The sequence below is a fragment of the Hippichthys cyanospilos genome, chromosome 5 (assembly GCF_059441005.1).
Source record: "Hippichthys cyanospilos isolate Australia breed blue-spotted pipefish chromosome 5, RoL_Hcya_1.0, whole genome shotgun sequence".
Classification (NCBI taxonomy): domain Eukaryota; kingdom Metazoa; phylum Chordata; class Actinopteri; order Syngnathiformes; family Syngnathidae; genus Hippichthys; species Hippichthys cyanospilos.
In genome coordinates, this window is record NC_142373.1 from 17363491 (window position 1) to 17386769 (window position 23279).

The 23279-nt window shown below is 38.2% G+C and overlaps 4 protein-coding genes across 4 annotated transcripts in view; 3 read left to right on the plus strand and 1 right to left on the minus strand.

Annotated features, from left to right (window-relative positions):
• Window positions 1–1101: 1101 nt before the first annotated feature.
• cldn10l2 (claudin 10-like 2) lies at window positions 1102–4031 on the plus strand. The gene is made up of 5 exons (XM_088415078.1): window positions 1102–1423; window positions 2469–2630; window positions 2703–2790; window positions 3277–3384; window positions 3453–4031. Exons 1-5 carry the CDS (start codon window positions 1192–1194, stop codon window positions 3646–3648), a joined length of 786 nt encoding a protein of 261 aa, XP_088271204.1. The 5' UTR covers window positions 1102–1191; the 3' UTR covers window positions 3649–4031.
• Window positions 4032–5135: 1104 nt separating this feature from the next.
• On the plus strand, window positions 5136–7421 carry LOC148423812 (claudin-10-like). Its single transcript, XM_088415128.1, has 5 exons — window positions 5136–5507; window positions 6110–6271; window positions 6423–6504; window positions 6842–6949; window positions 7017–7421. The coding sequence occupies exons 1-5, from the start codon at window positions 5276–5278 to the stop codon at window positions 7249–7251; spliced, it is 819 nt and encodes a 272-aa protein (XP_088271254.1). The 5' UTR covers window positions 5136–5275; the 3' UTR covers window positions 7252–7421.
• Window positions 7422–8450: 1029 nt separating this feature from the next.
• On the plus strand, window positions 8451–14261 carry dnajc3a (DnaJ (Hsp40) homolog, subfamily C, member 3a). Its single transcript, XM_088415119.1, has 12 exons — window positions 8451–8737; window positions 9752–9862; window positions 9929–10053; window positions 10252–10326; window positions 11038–11190; window positions 11279–11460; window positions 12282–12401; window positions 12565–12670; window positions 12739–12862; window positions 13410–13542; window positions 13618–13766; window positions 13845–14261. Exons 1-12 carry the CDS (start codon window positions 8656–8658, stop codon window positions 13988–13990), a joined length of 1506 nt encoding a protein of 501 aa, XP_088271245.1. The 5' UTR covers window positions 8451–8655; the 3' UTR covers window positions 13991–14261.
• A 1194-nt stretch (window positions 14262–15455) lies between these two features.
• Window positions 15456–23279, minus strand: part of uggt2 (UDP-glucose glycoprotein glucosyltransferase 2) — a 39911-nt gene continuing 32087 nt past the window's right edge. Inside the window, exons 33-40 of the mRNA XM_088415118.1 lie at window positions 22552–22656; window positions 22352–22436; window positions 20006–20188; window positions 19761–19921; window positions 17857–17971; window positions 17647–17763; window positions 16946–17105; window positions 15456–16049 (exon numbers count right to left, since the gene is read on the minus strand). Of these exons, the coding sequence (XP_088271244.1) occupies window positions 16027–16049; window positions 16946–17105; window positions 17647–17763; window positions 17857–17971; window positions 19761–19921; window positions 20006–20188; window positions 22352–22436; window positions 22552–22656 (949 nt within the window). The 3' untranslated portion in view covers window positions 15456–16026. The remainder of the gene's footprint in view (window positions 16050–16945; window positions 17106–17646; window positions 17764–17856; window positions 17972–19760; window positions 19922–20005; window positions 20189–22351; window positions 22437–22551; window positions 22657–23279) is intronic.

Genomic DNA, 23279 nt, shown 5'->3' on the forward strand with positions numbered 1-23279 from the left:
TACTAAAGTAATTTGTCGACCAATTAAATCCGCCGATTATGGTCCTTCAAAATAATGGCCACCGCCGTTTGCTAATTATTTTAACTTTATATTCCCTATCCATTTTCAACAGCCAAATACAACTAACACTGGTGTCTTTATTTGTTGCACATAACTCTATACAAAAAGCTTGTATCCTGTATATTATCAAATTTGTTGTTTTGTCATTCAAAACAAAACTAATCTTCATTTTTACAACTGATGACAACCACAAAATTAGGGATGTAAATCAATCACGCTATTGTTATACTACAATAATTGAATAATGCTTAGCAATTTACAGGTAGAATGTTAGCAAACGTTTACCAAAAAAAGCAATTAAATAAAATGACACTTGTACACATAATGAACAAATATGTGATTTTTTTATGGGGTTTACTGAAATTGGCTATGATGTGATGTGTTTGCTGATGTTTTTATATTTGACATTTTGTTATTTGTATATTAAATTTACAGGCTGCAATGTATGTCACTGTTTTTTTGTACTATGGCATTTTGTTATAAAAACACATAGGTGATGGTTTGTGAATAAAGGTGTAACTAACTCAAAGAATATTATTTTGTGTTCTTGTTACCTGCATGTTTACAAATAAGAGCTGCACGAATATATTTTTAACCAACACACTCACATATTTAAAATACTGCACCATCACAACAGTATCATGCCCGATTATGTTTACTAATGACTTGTGCCCCCTGCTGGCGACTAAAACACCCATTCAAACTCTCCCCTTGTTTAATGGGAGATTGCCCCCTGGTGGCCATTAAAAAAAACTATAAATACACCTGGACTATAAGCTGCATGGTTCAAAGCGTGAGAAAACAGTAACGGCTTATTGTCAGAAATTTACAGACTGTCAGTATGGTAAAATAGTGATTCTGGGTTTTTGCTTCGGTGGCCTTCTTAGCTGTGTTTGGCTATCAAAGAATGGATTGTTGGATTGAACATAAGGGTGATGGCACACTCCTCTATGTTTACAGTAAACGGCCAGCTCTCAGGTAAGACACCCCCATCAACATTGATGACACACCACACAAACACACAATATGCCCCGCCTACAGTCCACACGAACACACACATCACTAATCACCGCAACCTCCAAAAAAAAGCTCCTCAAATCAACTGTGCGGACTTTATCTTTTCTTTTGGAGATGCGCAAACGTTTGATCCAAGTGTTGGGCTTCCTGATTTCCACGCTCGGCTGGCTCTTTGTGCTGTGTACCATGGCCATGGACTTTTGGAGGATCACCCAGCTGGGAGGCCAGGGCGGCTCCTTCATCATCAAGGTGGCCTGGTACTGGTCCAACCTGTGGAAGGACTGCTTCACCGATTCCACGGCCGTCACCAACTGCAGGGACTTCCCTGTGCTCTGGAGTGTCACATGTAAGATGGGGCTCATTGCTGCTACTACTACAAGTATGCTAACCAGATACAACTAATTCTAGCGGACGTGGGGCGACAGGTGGGCTACACCCAGTACCAGTATATAAATATATATATATATATATATATATATATATATATATATATATATATATATATATATATATATATATATATATATATATATATATATATATATATATATATATATATATATATATATATATATATATATATATATATATATATATATATATATATATATATATATATATATATATATATATATATATATAAAGAGAGCGAGAGTAAAATTAATCCTGAATCAATGTAATATGCAATAAATTTTAACAAATATTTTTTACTTCCTTCTATCAGCGATACAGAGCTAGCTAGCTCGCAAATTAGCTAGCTAACTAGATAGATAAAATAGATTAGTAGTCTCATTTTTTTATGTACAATAAATGTTTTACTTCTCAAATGCATTATATATTATAATGTATATACAGTATATGTATACCTGTATATGTGTGTATATAACCATGATAAAAGTTATATATATTTTTTATTAGTAATATATTTAAGTACAGTTCAGTTGTATTTGACTTTAAAATACTGTACAATATGTGCATGTGATTTTTAAAAACTGTTTTTAAACACTTACTAGAATTCCAGTATAACTTTTACAGTATTTGCAATGAATTCTAATTTGATTAAGGACAGTTTTTCTTTCCCTATATAAGTGATAGATAGATAGATAGATAGATAGATAGATAGATAGATAGATAGATAGATAGATAGATAGATAGATAGATAGATAGATAGATAGATAGATAGATAGATAGATAGATAGATAGATAGATAGATAGATAGATAGATAGATAGATAGATAGATAGATAGATAGATAGATAGATAGATAGAACAGCACTACGTTTTTGATCATTGAATAACTGCTCTGTTTATTATAGAACAGGATGAAAGACACTGCACACTCATGGATTTAATTGGCATGTCTTTTGTTGTTGTCTTTTTTGCGCCTTAAAGCGTATGTCCAGGGGGTGCGAGGCTTGCTGATGTGCGGCCTGACTCTGGGCTTTTTCGCCGCCATCTTGTGCTTCCTGGGCATGGAATGCACCTACCTGGGCGGAGACGATCAGAGCAAGGATAAAATGCTCTTCGCCGGCGCGGTCTTTCACTTCGTGGGCGGTGAGTAAAGCGGCGCAACTCACCGTGGTGTCCCTGCTGCTGTTTTGCCCAAACGCGCTGTTCTGTACACAGGAGTGTCCGATATTGCGGCCTACTGCTTGTACATCAACAGGGTTGCCCGGAACACCTTTGCTCCCAGTTTGGCACCTGGACTCTTACGGTACAATGTATTAGTCGTTTAACCTTTGTCGTTATTGTCAGGTAAAATGTCCAAAAATGCAATACAAAAGGAAATGTCATGTGATCAATGAGCAGCGTGGAATAATTTTATTTAGACCAAATGATGGAAAATAATATGTTCTACTATCACTAATCTTAAAATTGCATTTTGAGTAATATTGTGTTTGCAGAATATGAACTAAAAAGCAAAATCCAGCTCTTTTAATCCATCTCGGGGGCAGCCTTTTTGCTACTTGCTGTCGACAAAATATGATTTTTAATCGCGATCACGGTATGGGCTTTATTAAACCGATCCTCTGCGGTACTAACATTTCAAAAGCCGGCTATACATGTCAAATCAAGCACTTTGTCATTGTACCACTAGAGGGCAACATTTCTCACATGTTTGCACGACACAAACATCTGCTTTTCTTATCCTGATATTATTTACCGATGTGATTTTTTTTTTTTTTTTAAATAACTCCAGGTACGATTTAGGCCCTCCCATCTTCCTCGGATTGGTTGGGAGTTTTTTCATCCTTTTAGGAGCTCTCTTTTACGCGGCCACTGTATTCAGAGTAGTCATCCCCAAAAGGTATGCCAAAACACACCATTTTCTTTCCCTGGAATTTTGGTGGTCGTTCATGATTGTTCTCTGCACAGTCAAGTGATCGATGTATACGGAAGGGGGATGTACGTGGACCCTCGCTCCCGTGGAAGAAAGGTGGACACCGGCTACTACAGGCCCAACAGGCTCTACGGGACTTACTTTGGCTCGGCAAGATCCAGCGGCTCCAAAATGTCCAAACTCTCTGCCGTAACAGCTGAGAGGTTTTCTGATAGGGATGCCTTTGTGTAAAGTTGAAATGTTCACACACATGAGTGAAAAACAGTCACTCATAAATATGTTTTTCTCATGCAACTATACATTTTCTCACATTTTGGGCAGGATTTATAACTTTTCTTGTTGAAGTTTTTTTTATGTTAAACGTATACATGATATAACAAACTTAATTTTCATTTATAAATAATAACAAATGGATCGCAAAATGTTCACGGGTTGCAACATTCTTTAATTATTATACAGTAAATGCTGTATCTATGTTTGTCTGTTTTTATGTTATATTGTTGGTGAAATAATATTAAAAAATCTTGTTTACTTGCCAACATACAAAGGTTTTAAAATGATATTGGAATTGTCAACATTCTATTCATGTAATTAAATACATATCTGCACCTTAATGAACGGTGTAAGCGTTTTTACTTAAGTAATCCATTTGCTTTTATTTCAAAGCATTTTTTTGGACAAATTGCAAAAAAAAATGTGTAATGAACTAATATAGCAAAAATATTGCAATTATTTGTTGCAATGACAAGTAGTCAAATGTTTTCAGTTTGACAAAATAATTTTCTTTTTCTATGGAGGACCGAAAGTTCGAAAATTGAATAAATAAATGGACCATCAATGAATTAAATGTTTAATTAATTATTTTTTTAATTAATTAATCAAATATTTCATGAATTAAATAAATGTTTAATCAATTAATTCAATGTTTCATTGAATGTGTCATTAATCATTTCAAATAATCAATTAAATCATGAAACATGTATTTAATTCATATTTTTTTATTATACAATGACTATTGTACTTATTTATTTAATCATACATTTATTTACTGAATTTTGGCACTTTCGGTCTTCCATTTTGTTCTGAAAAAATAATTTATTTTATTGATCCTCAGCACGATTTTAACTGAACTTTTTTCACGTTATCAGTAGGCCTGCCGACGCATATAAAAATACTAACATAACTGAACGTTACATGGCATGATCACTTTTAGTCAATTGATTATTTAATTTTGTAATTGTAATTGAATGAAAAATAGAGTAATCATTTAAGTAAGTTTTTGTACCAGCCTGATTTGTAGTATGATTCATTTGAAAGGGTCAGCACTGTGTACAAGAGGTTAAAATTAGTGACAGGAAAACGAAGCCTTGTGAACCAGTTGTAATTTTCAATCCTCTAGATGTTGCTCTTGCTTTAAAAATAAGCGCTAGTGCAATGGAAATGCATTAAATTTTCAGTACAGCTTGAAATCAAGAGGAGGAGCAAAAAGAAAAATTCCAAAAGCCTTTCATGAGTCTTTAATTTTGTTTTTCGGCTTGTTAATCTTTCCACCTCGCAAGGCCACCCGCATGTCCATTTTACTCTTGTATTGGATTTAGCCAGCACTAGGCCGGCAAGAAGTCAACACCCCAAACAGAAGCCATGCTGGTGAGCGTTTTGATTTCCTACTGACAACAAACACATCACGGTGACCCTCACTAAACACCGGAGTGGCTCGACCGAGCTGACGCACACACACAACAAGTCCCTTTCATCATCATCATCATCATCATTCTGAAGGCCCACACTAACGCACTGCTACTTTGACAAGCTCCCAAATCAGCCCGTCTTGATCGAACTTCTCATCCCAGACCAAAAGATGGGTTACAGGATGGTAGTCATGTACATGGAGATCGGCTGCTTCGTGACGTGCGTGTCCGGATGGATCCTGGTGTGCTCCACCATGCCTACGGAGATCTGGACCTGGTCTGAGGTTGGCAGCATTGTCCTGACCACTTCCAATTACTTCTCCAACTTGTGGAAAGACTGTGTGTCCGATTCCACCGGTGTGTCCGACTGCAAGGGTATTCCGTCCTTGCTCGCGCTCAACTGTAAGTACTCCGCCATGTCAATATACTGGCTGTGCTTTGAGAGAGAGAGAGAGAGAGAGAGAGAGAGAGAGAGAGAGAGAGAGAGAGAGAGAGAGAGAGATGGATGGATGGATGGATGGATGGATGGATGGATGGATGGATGGATGGATGGATGGGTGGATGGGTGGATGGATGGATGGATGGGTGGATGGGTGGATGGGTGGGTGGGTGGATGGATGGATGGATGGATGGATGGATGGATGGATGGATGATGGATGGATCTTGTTCACTATAAAAATGATCTTTGCTGCCATCAATAATATTTTGTGGACTGAATGTTGATATACGCTGGCCCTGAAGCAAATCATAAAAACAAAAAAACTAAACACACAGAAAAGGTCATTGCAAACAAGGAAGCAAACAGTCACAAAAGTGGCAAGGCAAACACAGCTGAAAAATAAAAAATAAAATTAAAAAAAATCATCACACACATGGAAAAAAAAAAAAACACATTAAGGTGAAACAGAGATTCAAAACTACACCCGAGAATGAACCCCAAAGATTTTTATGAACAGAAGCACATTACAAAAGATGAGCAGTGAATTAAAATCACTTCTTGGCAGGGGACATTCACATGTGCCGCGCCCTCATCATCACCGCCATCATCCTGGCCTTCTTCGGCTCGGTCCTGGTCATGGTGGGAATGAAGTGCACGAAGATCGGTGGCTCTGAGTTGGCCAAAGCCCGAGTGACTTTTGCCGGCGGGATGAATTACCTCTTTGCTGGTAAGACTTAACTTGTTGGAACGGACGCTAGCGGGGTTGAAGTATTTGCAATCATCTTTTATCTTCTCTGGGCAAAAAATAAACTAACTTGAAAGGTGGAATTTTACATGCTTTTTCTGTTTTGTTTTGTTTTGTTTTGTGTTTTTTCCAGGGTTGTGTTCTATGACTGCTTTCTCCTATTATGGCAACAAAATAAGAGCAGAATTCCAGGATCCTAATTATAAAGAACAAAAGTAAGGATGGGTTTTCATGATTAATGAAGGAGACATGTTTTTTTTTGTAGTTTATTAGTTCACATCCAAAGAAATACAATCGGATATAACGACGCATCATTTATTATGTATGCATTTTCGACTTTTTAATAATTGAACATTGCATTATTATTTTTTTTTTTTTTACTTTAGGACTATCTACCCAACTTGGTCAACTTTTGTCCCCACTCGTAGACATATTACCATTTACACTAACATGTTGCAGTCAATTATGTAAATTATTACAAGGCTACATGTCATCTTACCATAATTGGTTACCTTTAATTATCAGAAATTAATGACTTATTCTTTCTCTTAGGTTTGAAATCGGTGTTGGCGTGTTTATCGGCTGGGGAGGCTCAACTTTACTGGTGGTTGGAGGTTTAATTTACAGTATCTTTGCTGGGAGGGAAGGCTGCCAATCAAGGTACGAATATCTGTGTTCCTCGCGCTAACAACAAAAGATATAAATAATTCCGTCCTTTTAATTTCAGTTACGAAGCCAACCCCGTCTACATGTTCCCCGATCCCTACATGGCCGTGCCCACAAAGCAGCAGGTGGCCCTCTCGGCTGTGAGTCAGAGCAGGAAAGCACCGAGTACTCGTGTTAGTCGTGGTACTAGTAGTAGCGGTAGTCGTAGTAGTAGTAGTGGAAGTAGTAGTGGCAGCAGCAGTGTCTCTGCAATGACCAGTAGCACTAGAACATCTGCAACAAATGCATATGTCTGACTTTTTCCACTGTTTTGATGGTTGCAAGAGCATCTCATAACTCTGCTTTCCTATGTGGTGTGAAACATCGCAACACATGTATTGAACATTATTATATTGATTTATGAGTACTTAATAAACTTGTAACGTGCAGATTTGTACATGAAAAGAGAATAAATTCATTGGTGGTTTGTAAGGTGCTGAAGAAAATTCACATACATATTCACATGCACAAAAGGGCCACTTAAAGGAGCTGCTCGATCGTGCATTGAACATGTCTTCAGATGGCCTTCATGAAGGCCTGACGTTCAACTATCAATGGCAAACGTCTTATGCTTTCCTACAAAAAAAGCAAAAAAAATAAAATAAAATAAACACTAAGGCTGGAGTTGGACCATTCAGAACACAACGTGTTCAGGCGCCTCACTGTTACCATCTTGTGGACAGTATGTGAACTGCAGTAATTGACACGACATTCACTTCAGAGAAGAAACGGGAAAATCAAGTCGTATTTCGTATCAGGTGCTTCTTTAGCTAAAGGGAAATAATATAAAGCGTCGTTTTTATTAGTTTCAACCTTTTAACTGCCGTACTGAGAAAGCATTTTAAAAAATCCTTGAAATTCTTGATTAGGTTAGCCAACCCAAATACATAATAACAGAACATATATTGCCTCGCTTTGTTTTTTTTTCGACAAGTGATGTTCAGTAGTCCTTAATATGATGATCAATAAAACATTTCAACTTTTGACGATTTAACCAGAAATGTGCTAAAACAAGGGCTGGCTGTAGAAAAAAAAAATCTTGCTGGTAACCCTACTTTAAAGTGCACCACTCTCCCCCAACAAATAATGTATTTAGGTGTTCTTTTTATGCATATGTACACCGAGTACAACAGAAGGTTTAATGAGCTGACTTAACTTCCAAAACAGTATCTAAAATTTAAAACATTTTAAAGTTCATGTCCCAAAACGAAAATAGTGGCCCATTAAATAGTTAATATTCGTTTCTAAACATAAAATTCATTTACCAAAAGAGATATAGACCACAAATACACAAATGCCGGAAGGCAAAAAAAAAAATAAAAAAATCAATGATGACCGAAATAGCTGAGTAAAATTGGGTGTATCCACACACGCCTTAATGCTGCCGTGGTTTCACTGAGTTGAAGCGCTTGGGGTGGGCGCGGTTTTCTTGAAGACGGCAGCCAATCAGCGTGCCCCACGACCGATCCGCGTAGTTGTGTGTGTTTGCCAGATGAAGAACGAGAAAGACGATCGTCTCGCTTCCACCTCATCGCTGCGAACCTGTCAACACATATGGGACTTATTTGGGCATTCAACCCAAACGGATTCGTAACACTGTCTTTTTTGACCACTTGTCGCCTCCGCACGTACTCCGGGAGTCACTCGCGCACGATTTCGCCATGGTTTCCATAGAGCACGTGGCTCACAAGATCCTAACTTACTTGCCATATGTTCTTGTTTTGATTGACATGCGATTCGAAGGTAAGCAAAGCTATCGTAACGCGGAAAAAGCTTTAGTTTGTTTTACGACACTGAATGTCTGCTTTTTGGTATTTCTGTATACCTACGGATGAGCGTTAGCTACATCGATAACAGCGCTAACGTCAGCCCAGCCCCAAAAGTCAAAACATTAGCATGTTAGCTAACAGCTTTTCCACTCGTTTTCCAAATGTGTTGCCTTTTAACACGTTTAAACCGTTTCTTTCTGTACATGTTTTTTTTTAATTTACCTAAGTTACCCATTTGTGACCGTATGTGGGAACTGACATGAAGCATGTTTCGCGACACACAATTTTGTTGTGTTAGACAGGGGTGACCACTTATTTTAAGCTAGTCAGTTTTACAAAATTACAAAAATATCCACCTAAACCTCTATATTTAAAAAAAGTGAGTATTTAGTCAAAGTATGTGTACAATTCAAAGTGTTCAACAATCAAGTTTAAACACTCCCCAGTTGTAATTAATTGCCAATAAAATCACTAATTATAGCATTATGGCGCATTTACACGTCATAACAATACTTAGGGAATATACGTACTCTGCACCCAATGCAAAATAGACTTGTTTGTCGCGCTGCTTGTGTTCCCAAAAATACCGGCAGAAGAAGAAATCCGCGAAGTAGAGATTAAACCTCTTTTTTGGTACTTTTGTTTTTTTTTTAGTGAAGATGTACAAGGTTAGCTGTAGCTAATGCAAGTTTTAAGTTTGTTCTACAGTGTGCACCATTAGAGGAAAGCGAATCAAACGTGTAAAGATGAAAAGTGCAAGACCGTAAACATATGATCAAACAAGCGCCTGTGTTCCGCGTCTCAATGTTGTAAGCCAACAATTTCACCTTTCGTAACTTGAATTTTCTTTTGTAACTAGACAATACTTTTACAAAGAGGTTTTTCGTAACTTGAATTTCTTGTAACGAGGCATTCAGAAGTAGCGATGCAATTGTATATTTTCGACTGGTCCCTCTTCTGAGTTAAAGCTATTTAATTGTTTTGTCAGGAATCAAGGGTGGCATGGAAGGCAGCGTGGACCATCACATGGAGATGGGCAAGAAGCTTCTTGCAGCAGGACAACTAGCTGACGCGCTTTCTCACTTCCATGCTGCTGTTGGTAAGCGCTAAGAAAATCCATATGATATGTCTTCCATGTAATTAAACATTGATGTCCTCTGGTTAGATGGAGATCCCAAGAACTACCTGGCCTATTACAGGAGAGCCACGGTGTATCTGGCCATGGGAAAGTCGAAGTCGGCGTTGCCAGATTTGAGCAGAGTCATCGAACTCAAACCCGACTTCACGTCTGTGAGTGTTGAATTGTCAAAACATTTTTTTTTTCTCGTGGAACTAACCAGTCCATCTGTTGCCACCATAAATACATGATCTCATTTCCTGTTTTTTACTGGTTACCCATCAGTGTGGATTTGAATTCGATTTCATGGCTGTTCATCATCATCAACACATGGCGCATTTTACATATATATTTTTGTCTATCTTTGTCAGGCTCGTCTCCAGAGGGGAAACCTCCTTCTAAAGCAAGGCAAGCTGGATGAAGCCGAAATGGACTTTAAGAAGGTGGTAAGTGGACCACACAACCGCATTGAGAAAAATGCGATTTGGCCTGAGGGTGTCAGTGTTGCTCTGCGGCTAGATTGACTGTTGAAGTATGTATTAAATGACATACTATTTTAATAATTGAGTCATCGTTTAGAGCCACCGTTTAGCTTAAAATCGTACAGATCCTCAAAATTCAGCTTCTCAATTGTAGATAGTCTGATTTCTGTCAGATAGTTTATCGTTTGTGTCCAATCAAAATAAGACATTTGATTTTTACATAATGAAAACGATGACCTGTGACTGAGTTTCAAAAAGCTTGGCAAGTATGACATAAATCCCTTTTGTGTAACATAGCTTAATTTTTATTTTTTTATTACTAAACCATACAAAATAGATAAAAAAATCAACGTTGAACAAACTCAAAATGAGCCAAACATAGTTTTGCATTTACTTGATTAACCAGTGGGATGAACAATTCCCAGAAGTTTTGATCGTGACCACATCTCCTGTTATTTTTTTTTCAGGAACTCCAGAAAATAGATGCTCTAAAATCTTTTGTTTCTAATTGTTTATGAAATAGACATAAAACAGTCATTTTAACACAGTCGAGCAATAATTTGTTTCATGTTCTAATCAAAATGCTCTCAATTTGAAAAGCCAGAAAAAATATTATCAGTTAACCATTCTGGGTTAATATATTTGAATTCATGTAAGTATGTGTGATATTTTCAGTTGAAGGGGCACCCCAGTGACAAGGAGGCAACCGAGGCCCAGGATCAGCTGGCAAAATCGGACGAGCTCCAGCGTCTGGCGGCTCAGGCGCGGAGCAGCTACGACAGGAAAGACTACGCGGCGGCCGCCGAGCTGCTGGACGCCATCATTGAGGCACGAAACCTCAACTCTGCTTCTCCGCGACCATTGGGTCTTTTTAGTGTTTGTTCACACAATTGATTGACCCGCATCCTCGCTACAGACTTGCGTTTGGGACGCGAGCTCTCGCGAGATGCGCGCCGACTGCTTCGTTCAGATGGGCGAGATGGGGAAGGCCATCAGCGACCTGAAGGTCTTGTCCAAGTTGAGGAACGACAACACGCAGGCCTTCTATCAGCTCAGCACCATCTACTATAACTTGGGAGACCACGAGATGTCCCTCAAGTAAGACAAGTCTTTTCCTAATCCAACACTCCCGACAAATGCTTTTGGCACTTTTTTTTTTTTTTTTTTTTGCAGCTCCCTCTGGTGAAAGAAATTATTCTTCGCAGAGGATTAAGAATATATGCCCGTAATGAATGTTATATTGTTTGCAGGTGTTGCGCTAACATTTGTGCTCAAATATTTGCTACACAAAATTAGAACACACTGATGATATTCATTAGACCTTCAACTGCATTTTGCATTGTTTGTTTGCATGAAGCTAAGTGGACTCCCAATATGTGAAGCGGTGAATCTGCCAATATCAGCTGGTACGGTTCCAATAGGATGGGACCAGTTGACATTTTTATACCCAAATATAGAACATTGTATAGTAAACTTTTAAAACTGTTTCATATTATTTAAAAAAATATATATTTTGTACAGCTGAATTTATGCATTGATTTACATTTTGTGTTGGAACCGGATTATTATTTCAGCTGTTTATTGTCAAAGATTGGCCAGTATAACTAGATTTAAACCTTTTTATACTTGTAACATTTACAGTTGCACACATGTAATCCTGGTGTCATTATCACACACAAATCCTTGTATTTTGACATATATATCATGGAATTTATTGATGGTCTTTCAAAACCAAGCAAATCTTTATTTCTACATGCAATTATCAAAGTTGCATGGGAAATGACCTAGATGTCACTACTTTGCACACAGCCTAAAGTCGCAGCTGGGTTAAAAAAAAAAAAAAAAAAAAAAAAGTTAAGACAGTTAAGTGCAACATAGGGTGTAATTTTCTGCATCTTTCTATGTGATGTACCGTACAGCGAGGTGCGCGAGTGTCTCAAGCTGGACCCCGATCACAAGCAGTGCTTCAGTCATTACAAGCAGGTCAAGAAGCTCAACAAACAGATCCAATCTGCTGAGGAACTCATTCAAGAGCAGAGGTGCGCCTGTTTGCCTTGCCGCATGCATTCTTGTGTTCCACTTTCAAGAAAAGCATCGACATGTCTATGCTTACCACTAGGGGGAGCCCAACTACTACAGTTGGTTTGCTGAATTACGTCATCTTCGAGGTGGAGCACTTCATCTCTTGCGCTTCCCTTGCAGGTACGAGGACGCCGTGAGCAAATTCGAGGCGGTGATGAAGACGGAGCCCAACGTGGCTCATTTCACGATCCTGGCCAAGGAGCGCATCTGCCACGCCTTGACACAGGTAAGGCCACTCCTCCCCGGCGCCCTTTTCCAACACTTGTTCTAGTTCTAATACATTGGCTGGGACAGAGTCAGCAGCAGGCCGCCAGGGCCATAAATGTGTGCGGCGACGTCCTTCAGTCGGACCCGCGCAACGTCAACGTGCTAAAGGACAGGGCCGAGGCCTACATCCAGAATGAACAGTACGAGGAGGGTGAGCACTCTCAAATCATTTGTATGCGCTGTTTACATTTCATCTGAAGCTACATAGCAAGTTTTGTCATGCTACAAGAGCAACAGTTCCAAATAGACATGGGCCGATGTCAGATTCTGACAACCTCAAAAGTATCACGGTATTTCAATTACAGCTTTCTTCCATTGAAGACAATCTTTTAAACAAAATATTGGATATGTGGTGCATAAAAAAATGTGTACCATGCTAGCAATAAAAATAAATGAATGAATAAATACAGTAAGGTCTTTCATGGCCGTAAGCTATTTTAAACACTGCAGTGCACTTCCATGAATATAGAAAAAAAAAATCCTCTAAAATAATCAAATTTGATTTGTATAGCCCTGAATCACAAAACCGAGAGGGATGTGATACGCCCAAGAGTGTATGAAGTCTTATCTTAAAGAAAAAAAAAAATCCATGAGTTGGTATCTGTTTGGTTTGATATTGGTCAATACCACACAGCATGGTATCGGGGGCCAAAAAATGGTATCGGAGCAACCCTAAATGTTTCTCCGATGCTTTGCAGCTATTAAGGATTACGAAAACGCGTCTCAATACAGCGAAAATGACCGTCAGATCAAAGAAGGTCTGGAGAAAGCCCAGCGCCTCCTCAAGCAGTCTCAGAAGAGAGACTACTACAAGATCTTGGGGGTGAAGAGGTAAAAACTACGAAAGCCAATATCATCACTTGGATCTATCGCGTCATGGAGGTTTGTCACCGTGTCATACGACAGGACGGCCCAGAAGAAGGAGATCATCAAAGCGTACCGAAAGCTGGCTCAGCAATGGCACCCGGACAACTTCCAGGATCCAGAAGAAAAAAAGGCGGCCGAAAAGAAGTTTATAGACATCGCTCAGGCCAAGGAGGTCCTCACCGACCCGGGTAAGCAGCACTCAAATGTGTTTTTTTTTTGTGTGTGTGTTATTTCTGAAACCGCGTTTTCCCGTCTACGTCCTCCAGAGATGAGAACCAAATTCGACCATGGCGAAGACCCCATGGACCCCGAGAGTCAGCAGGCTCACCACGGAGGCCATCACTTCCACAACTTCCATGGATTCAATCCGTTCGGATCGGGAAACTTTCACTTCAAATTCAACTTCCACTGAGGACACTGGAGCTTAGACCTAAGTCTTTTTTTCTTTTTCTTTGGGCTTGATTAAAGCAGTTTGACAACACGCGGACTCCTCCATTTTGAATATGACACGTTGCTATGCAAACAAAAGAGGAGCTTTTTAGCCAATGGAGCAAAGTACGTGTTGTTTTTTGGGGCGCATCCAGGAAAATCATTTTGTACGTGCCAACAAATTGCTATTTTTATAAGACAGGAACCTGTCTTGATCTGTAAATAAAGAGCTTATTTATGTATCGTAAAACACACTTCAGACAATTGTGCTTAATCACACGACAGAACAACAGTTTTTGTGTGTGTGTGTGTTTATTTTCATCCACATTTGAAACATGGACCGCAAAGGCTTTCTCTGAAGGCTCTTTGGCCAAGATACAACACAACGTCCATTCCTGAGACCAGAATACTGAAAACCTGCAAATAATGGCCAAAGGCATTTTTTTTCCTAAATATCTGCAAAAATGACTCACTTCCTCAGCCGAGGAGATCCTCAGTCTACTCACGGAATGAATTGCCTAAGTATTTAGCTCTTGTTTTCAGAAGAAATGCTTTTGGCCATCATTTTAGCCTGGTGGCAATATCTAACAAAGATCCAACATAATAAGTTAAAAATCATGGAGACATTGAACATGAAAAAGTAAACCAGTCATATCAAAATCTTTTGCAGTTAATGAAAGTTTTGCTCAGGTTTTAAGAAGCCTCCAACAGGCCCCTATTACAATAAAAAAAAAAAAAATGGATGAACGAGTGTGTGCCTTAGCTACTGTATGGCTTTTTGCTAAATACATGTCTTTGAAAATGCAGAGGCTGTTGTTAGGCAACGGTTTATAAGAAAAGGAGTATTAAGTGTTGAATAGGAAACGTGACGATTCCACGATTAATTTAGCTGATTCTTGGCGATATTAACATTTAAAAATCCAGCAAATGTTTGTATGTCAAATTAAGCACTTTGTCATGCTACCAGCAGGGGGCAATGTTTCCCACATATATGCATGACAAAAGCCTCTCCTTCCTAATATATTATTTACCAGAGTGAAATGGCATTAGGTTTCTCACGCGATTCCTAATATATACAGTGCTGGTTGTCAATTGAGATCCATTTTGAAAAATCCAATTGGCAATAAATTGGAATAAATTGACAAAATTACATTTTGACTAGTAATTGATTAAAATTTGCTTAAAAGTAAAAAATGTGCTTGGTTCTAAGCAGCCTTCATTTTTTTCACTCAGCAAGTAAGTTAGCTGTGTTGTCCTATGTGCCAAATTTACTATGTTTATTATAAGTTATTATATAGTTTATTATTACTATTTGTAAGTATCAAGCCTTGAAGCTTTGTTTGTATACCGCTTGTTTAATTGTGCAGCCCCACTACTCCCTAAGACTCCCTAAGAATGTTCGCTAGCTTGATGCTAGCACACAATGCAAAAATTCCATAGACGGCTGGCATAATGTATCGTGTTTATGTGGCACACTGGTGAAGCATGGATACGGAAACACATACTTGAGATTTTACACGACAACAGTACCGTGACATATTCCTCTGCGACAGACACAAGAAGTAGCAACACAATATCCAATGAATTGAAGAAAAAAAAAAAACCTCACAAAAACAAAACTGTATGAAAATGTAACAACTATCAAATTTCATTTTTCACTCCTAATATAACAACGATTTTTCTTGTAGTGGCATTCTGTTGACTTATAACAGCTAAATCTAAAGGACGGTTTATTATTGATAGACTTCGTTCTAGTGTGATTCTTCATATTTTTCCCATTTTTTTTTTTTTGTGAAATAATAAGACTTGATTTGAGTGCAATGTATGCCAGCACAAACCTGACGCGTCTGCGTTGACTCCTCGGCGCTTGCGAGTGCGCCTCCCACTTCCTTATTTGAACACGTCAGGCGTGAAGGCAGAAAATTGACTGCAGGAGCACACGTGGCAAATATTCCAAATAATATCTCCAGTGTGCGTGCAATCGTCTTGACTCGGGGCGACCGCATGTGACCCCTTTTGCTAAAGTTCATCTCGCTCGTGGCCTGGCAAAGAAAACAAGTTTTGCAAGTAATTGGGTGGAAAAAGGAGCTTTTTTTTTTTTTTTTTTTTTTAATACGGAAAGAACAGTAGCATGTAGTCCAAATTTGGGTGGGAAGTGTCAGCATTGAAAGCACTTGTCTTTTTATTATTTTCAATTATATAATAGATAAATATATAAAATAAATATAAATATATAAAAAACATATCATTTTAATAATGTTTTTTTTAGAAATATACCATAAGACTACAAAAAGACAACATAAGTCCTAAAAATGATTGAACATGACAGTTTTAATCTATTAGTTAATTTTTTAATGAAGGGATAAGCTTAAATTTGAGAGAAAAGTTGAATTTTTGCGTATATTTTAAACATTGTACTATTTTTTTTTTCAACCTTGCTTTCAAATGTGTAACCACTTTTTTGAAAATAGTTTTAAATGTAATTTTAATTATCTGGCGTAAGCCAGAACAACAAATTTATTTGATTCAATTTAGTTATGCACATCACCGATTTGAAAATAAGCAAAATTGTGAAACAGAAATTTTGCAAAATAGTTTGAAATAGTTAAACAATATAAATGTGAGATTTAAATACGTTTTGCACAAAACTGAAAACCTTTTTTTTTTTTTGCACAATCTATGAAAGTTAGGTTTATGTTAAAACTGATTCTGAATCATATATATATATATATATATATATATATATATATATATGATACAACAATATTATATTCTAATATCCCTTATATAATATTCTATGTTATATAATAATATATTAAATACCTTCTATATCGTAATTATAATAAATTGCACTTGTATGTAGCATATTTTTTTTTTTTTTTAAACAAAGTTGTAATCGTACAAGATGAAACTCTCGTTTTGCTCATGGCGCTCTCACCTGGACTTGGTTGCGAAGTGGTCCGTTCGGACGTGGGGGCGTCTTCGCGGTGGTGGATCCCCTCGAGTAGCCGCTTGATTTCCTTGTCGTAGTCGACCCACTCGGGTACGATCCTCGCCGCCGCCGTCAGTTTGGGCTCTTTGGTTTTGGGGTTGTTGCACTGCGCCACAAACATGACAAAAAAATGGCTTCACACTTACGGGCTCAGATGTAACGCTGGGAAAATTCATCATGTGGGGAAAATGCATCAAACTCGTTTACTGCTATACGTCAAAAACGTTTTTACTGTGTTGGCAATGAATGCGCCATATTTAGACAGTCCTTTAGCCTAATACTCTGAAATGGAAAAAAAATACAAATAAATACTTAGGATTGAATGTCTGACCTCTTTGGGATTGGATGAGTTAATTTGATAATTACTTTTTTTTTCAAGTACAATTTATAATTAAATGGAAAAAAAATACAAATAAATATTTAGGATTGAATGTCTGACCTCTTTGGGATTGGATGAGTTAATTTGATAATGACTTTTTTTTTTCCAAGTACAATTTATATTTAAACACTTTGCAGCCATCGAGAAAAAAGTTTGCCTGCCACCGGTTGAAAATGATTGAAGAAAGTTGAGATTTTATTTATTTTTTGGACCTTATCACCCAGCTCCCGTCGAAGGGAAGTTTGTTTTTCCTGTGGCAGCTGCTCACCAGGTCGATAGTCTTTGCCGCCGCTTTGGAGGCGTCGTCGCACCACGTCTCACACCACAGCCACTCCTGAGGGAGAGACTTGATGGCCACCTGGTGGATCATGTTGTTGGGGAGGTCCTACAAGCAAAATGCAGGTACACACCAAAAAGTGTATTTCCAACTCTGCCCTTTCAAAGACAATAAACGCTGAATCAATACCGGCTGTCTTACCTGGTCCAGGTTCGACAGACTGTTGGGGTCCTGGCTCAGGGCTTGGTACTGTCCTCGCAGTCTGTCGCCGGCGGCGATCTTGCGGAACTTTTTCAAATCGACCACGTAGAGCGCGCTGCGGAGGAGATACGGCGGGACGGAGGATAGCGGGCAGGTGTGAGAAATCTCCTACTAAAAGCCCCATAAAAAGCACTTCAGAAAAGCCATAAAATGACTCTGAGGAGTTGATTCATAAAAACACATGGACACATTCGGGAAGTGGTAGGCGCGTCATAAAAGCCAAGCTACAGTATTAATTTATTGTTTTGAAACTGTCTTTGTTATTGGGTGGCTGATTTATGGCATGTATAGCACTTTAAACGCAGCTATGGTTGTTTTAAGCCTTTATAAATAGTGTTGAGTATAGCCAAGTATACAGTAGAGCAAAGACGAATGTATTCATTACTCGATTCCTCTGATGATGATTTTAATTTCCTTTCCTTTATTAAAAATCAAAACAAAATGCAGACGATTTCAAATTGACAGTGTACAAATAGCCCAAACCTGAATTATGAGCCAGTTACAGGTTTGGGCTTTAAAAATCTTGATCATCGTTTTCCAAAGTCGTTTTATATTGATACAATAAAAAAAAAAAAAAAAAAAAAATCATGATGTCTTTAGAAACCGGATAATATTTAATGTTGAAATTTATTTAACAGGTATCTAAACGATCAATCAATCATCAGTAGGGTGTCTCAATGCAGCTAATCCACTTCTGATACAATGCTAATAATGCAGACGAGAGTACTGTAAACCAGAGGTCCCCAACCGCTGGTCCGCGGCCCAGTAAGGGTCCGTGGATCAACTGATACCAGGCCACATGGGCCGCACCCGAAATAATGAACTATTTCCATCCAATGCATTATCCAAGTCTGAAGCCTAATCTACGTTGAAAACCCTTTTATTTTGAAAACTAGCCGGATTTTCTAGGACAGTGTTTCCCAACCTTTTGTTCACCGTGGCACACCGCAGGGGTACGGGGGGGGGGGCTGTCCGTGGCACAGTCAATGCCGTAAATTTATACAGCGGAAAAAAAAGGCTTTTAAACAGGCAATACCAGGAGTCCTACTTGAAATAATGATTTCTCGCAGTAAGGACTTTGAGCGCTGCTTTGTCCAAAAAGGACTCACAAAGTGACAAGGAATGGATCTCTCTAACCATTGTGTTATTGAACCTGATTAGCTCGCAAATCGCGGTAGCCTTGAAAAAAATTTCCAGACTCCCGACATTCCATCTGTGTGAAATGATAAAACTGTCAAGTGTTGAAGCGATGATCTCCCCGTGGTGATAAAAGGATGCAACTTCTGGAAAAATTGTGTGCGAATGTTTTGATGAGAAAATTCGGAATGACGTGGAAATTTGGAATCACGGAATATTAGAATCATTTTTCATGATTTGTATGGAATAATACAGAACATTATGGAATGGAATTTTACTATGCTTTCATTTGGAAATTTGGGGAAAGAATTGTGGTAAGAATAAAAAGAACAGTGTATAGTTAAAAAAAAAAAAAAAAAAAAAAAAGTAGTATTTAGGAGAAAAAAAAACATTCAAATTTTGGTATTGACAAAAATAACAGCCTGGGGAGCATACTGAAGTTGGAATTTGAAGTTGTTTGAATTGGTCAAGAAATGTAAAAGGAATTAAAATGGCCAAATAGGACGGAATAAAAAGGTACAAAAAAAAAATAGTAAAGGTAGGCTAACTTAACATGTGATCATAAAATTAGTTGAGAATTCATCACTGCATCTCTTGCGATCGGAACCAGGCCCCTTCCAAATTGGACCAAAAAATAAAAATGAAAAAAATTAGATTTTTATCGAGTTTGTGGCGGTAGTATGGTAACATTCAGAGTCGACGTGCACCTGATGTGGTACTTCCTTTGTCCCAGATGCGACGCCCAATAACCGCTCTTCCAAAATCGATAGCCGTCCATCTCCGTGCGGCTGTCACAAAAAGGTGTGTAGCCGTAAGGGGCGCCCGCCAGGTCCAGATCTCGCAACTCCTTCAGATCCGCCCGAACTATCTGCAAAGAGAAGGCCGTAACATTTTCACGAGAGATCTCAGGCAGCGCTGTGGCCATCTTGATGAGCTCGCTTCTCATGCTGACTTGGTCGGCGTCCACAAAAATGATCTTGTCCACAGCCAGGGGGAAGAGGACGTCCAGGAAGAGGATCTTGTAGCCCCAGATGATGCGCTGCTTCTCCGTCTGCTGGTGGAGCCAGCGCGGCCACTTGTACTGCACAAGTTCATATTGGAAGCCGTACGATTCTGCCATGTGGGAGATGGTCTCCTAAAGAATGGATCCAAGTTGCTTCGTATCAACGATCGAGTAATAAAACCAAATCAATAACATCTTAGTACCATAACAAGTTAACCAATAAGTGCTAATTCTATTGAGCGCTGAGGACTGAAAATTAAATAAACGTTTCGCTTAATAATTCGATAAAAGTGTCAGTAATTGATGAAAATCAATTTGTCACTAATGAAAAGTTTAAATAATTAAATATGGAATTAAATAAATCAGTGTTTCATTAACTGTATAATTAATTAAATTACCAATGATTATACATAAAAATACAGTGTGCATGTATATATAAATGTTCTATTTAATTATTACATGGTCCATATATATATATATATATATATATATATATATATATATATATATATATATATATATACACGCACACACACGCACACACACACACGCACACACAATTATTAAATGATACATTTATTTACTTAATTTTGGCACTTTGGGTCCCCATAATTGAGGGCTGAAACAAAGTAATTTCCTGTGAATAATACATCCCCAAATAAATAAATAGCTAGAGAAAACAATCACCCATAAAAATGTTATATCTCTGCATTTATGTGCACCATATTTCATGATTTATAAGGCGAAAATTTGCGCTAGTAGCACTTTTGTTAACAACTGTTCTGTTGTTGGCACTACAGAGTATTTTGTCGCACACTTTCTCCGGGAGGTACAACATGACTATATTTGACGATGTATAGTTAGCTCAATTTGCACGCCGTAATTTTCATAAAAGACTGACAGTGACTCAAGATATGTAATTTGCGACAGCAGCTTAATTGCTTGATATAACTTCAAAAGAAGACATAATGGGAAAAAGGTGTGCTTTTATGTGAGCATCGTTTTGGGCCAGCTCTTATTGCGATGAGGTCAGTGTCAGTTCGTGCAACTGACACGAAGATGAATACCCGTTATCAAGAACTAATTCACCTTTTGTTGGCGTGCACTATCAACCGGTAAACAGAAGTGATGAGACACTATTTGCCAAGGCATATGTTTGTTTACAGATGATGAACTAAAGGTGCATTTGGAGATGCTGTGTTTTTTTTTCAAGGTAGAAGACAAATCAAAGGAATGATGCCATCAAAAGGAATCTTAAAGAGGAATGTGTTATACAAAGTGAGGTTGAAAAAGCAGCATGCGTCCACCTTAACTACCAATGGAATGGATGGCTGCATGCCTTGACCCAAATAAATTACCAGTCAGACGCCTAATGATTTTTAACATGAATTCAGAGATCGAAGCCCAATTTACCAAACTCGGTGCTTTATTTTTTTCTAGCATAAAGACATCAAGCGTGATTTTGTACACCAGAGACTTATACTTGAGTCTGTCGTAATTCAAATAAAAACAAAATGAAATGTGGTGTGAGTGGTCGTAAACCTTTTTAAAATTACACGCCGTGAAATATAGATATTTTTTCCAGCCAAGTACACCCTAACCAATGCAAGCATTGTGCATATTTTATTCAGCAAATACACTGTGTAACATTATTTAATTTCAGCAAAAAAAATGTATCAAAGGGCAATACTCATTTATATAAAACGAAATAAAGGCATAAAACAGTTTGTGACTGCAATATAACAATTTAGCCCTAAGCTGTTTCGTGTTCTTATCAATTTACTCTTAATTTGAAAAGAAAAATGTACTATTCCTTTCACGGCATTAAAAATAGCATTAAATTACATGCTGATATCTTTAGCAACATTGTCAAAATCTCACAGACGCCGTGATATATCTTCATATAGCCCCAGGGGGGCACACACCCCCATTTGAGGACCACCCCTGTAGAGCATTCCAGCCCGCATATTAAGCTATTTAAACCAGTAAAAAGTGCCAATTAATTAGAAGACAAATTATTTTCCATGTGCAATTTTTTTTACTTTTTACCACTTGCTGTCGATTAAAAATGACATCAGCTATCCTAATGGCTCATCGGTTGGCCATGTGACATTCACAAGCTATGCCTTCAGCGCATATGATGTCATTTTCAGTAGTCATAAAATGGCAAATTGTGTTTTTAAAGGTATTAATGATAACATGAAAAAAATTAAAGACAAAATGTAACAACCTAACCTAATAAGTTGACTATGGGGCCAATGAGGCACACCAGAGTGATAAGGATGTGAGCGATACCTTGAACGAAGGGGAGAGGTAATTCTTGAGAAACCAGAACTTGACGGGCGTTTTGGTGTGGCGAAGGACGGACAGCATCATGATCCTGAAATAGAGGCGGAAGGAGAGGGAGAATTCACAGGATCAAGGCTGAAAAGAAGATGACTTTTCGAGCCTGGAGCGGAACTGATGAGAGGCTCTGAGAAATGAGGAGCTCATACCGTAGAAAACGCTCATACAGATGACCGGAGGCAACTGAAAATATGTTTAGAACATCCTCCCTCTTCTTTTCCAAATCATCCTTCTTGGGGCCTCCTCCTGCGATGCTGTAGACGAGACAACAATTTGTCTTATTTTCCCCCTGATGGATGTCTTTCATACAGTGAATCAAAAGTATGCCTGGAAGTTGCAGGGCTTTTATGAAGCTAGCGCCAACTAAAGAAAAACACTATGTATCACGCTGCAATATAGTTTTGAAGCCAGCTGTGGTTTACATTAAATATTATGATTCCATCATATTGTGCTGGCGCTACTGGGTTTAATCCTAATGAATTCCTCCAGAGTGCCATCATTCCAAACCAGCAATGGATCTTGGGACTAATTGGATGAATAATTTTATTACATCAGAAAAAAAATATTTACAAACACGGAGTCATTTAAGCGTAATTGCCAATCTTTGCGGGTGTAAAGCATCATTAAACTAAGAATTATGTCATGGGACATGTACCAAAACGCTTCGTGAATGAGTAGGAAATTACACTGATGCCAAATTTATTTCGATGACAGTGGTGCCCCAGATATAAGGACCAGCAGTAACCAATTGCCCACAACGGCAAGCTAAGCTTAGGCTACAAATGATCTAGAAATACGGGTCATGGACTGTAACTATGACTGGCATAAAAAGAAACACACAAGACAAGATCGTTCTCAAAATCTCACAATGAAAGGG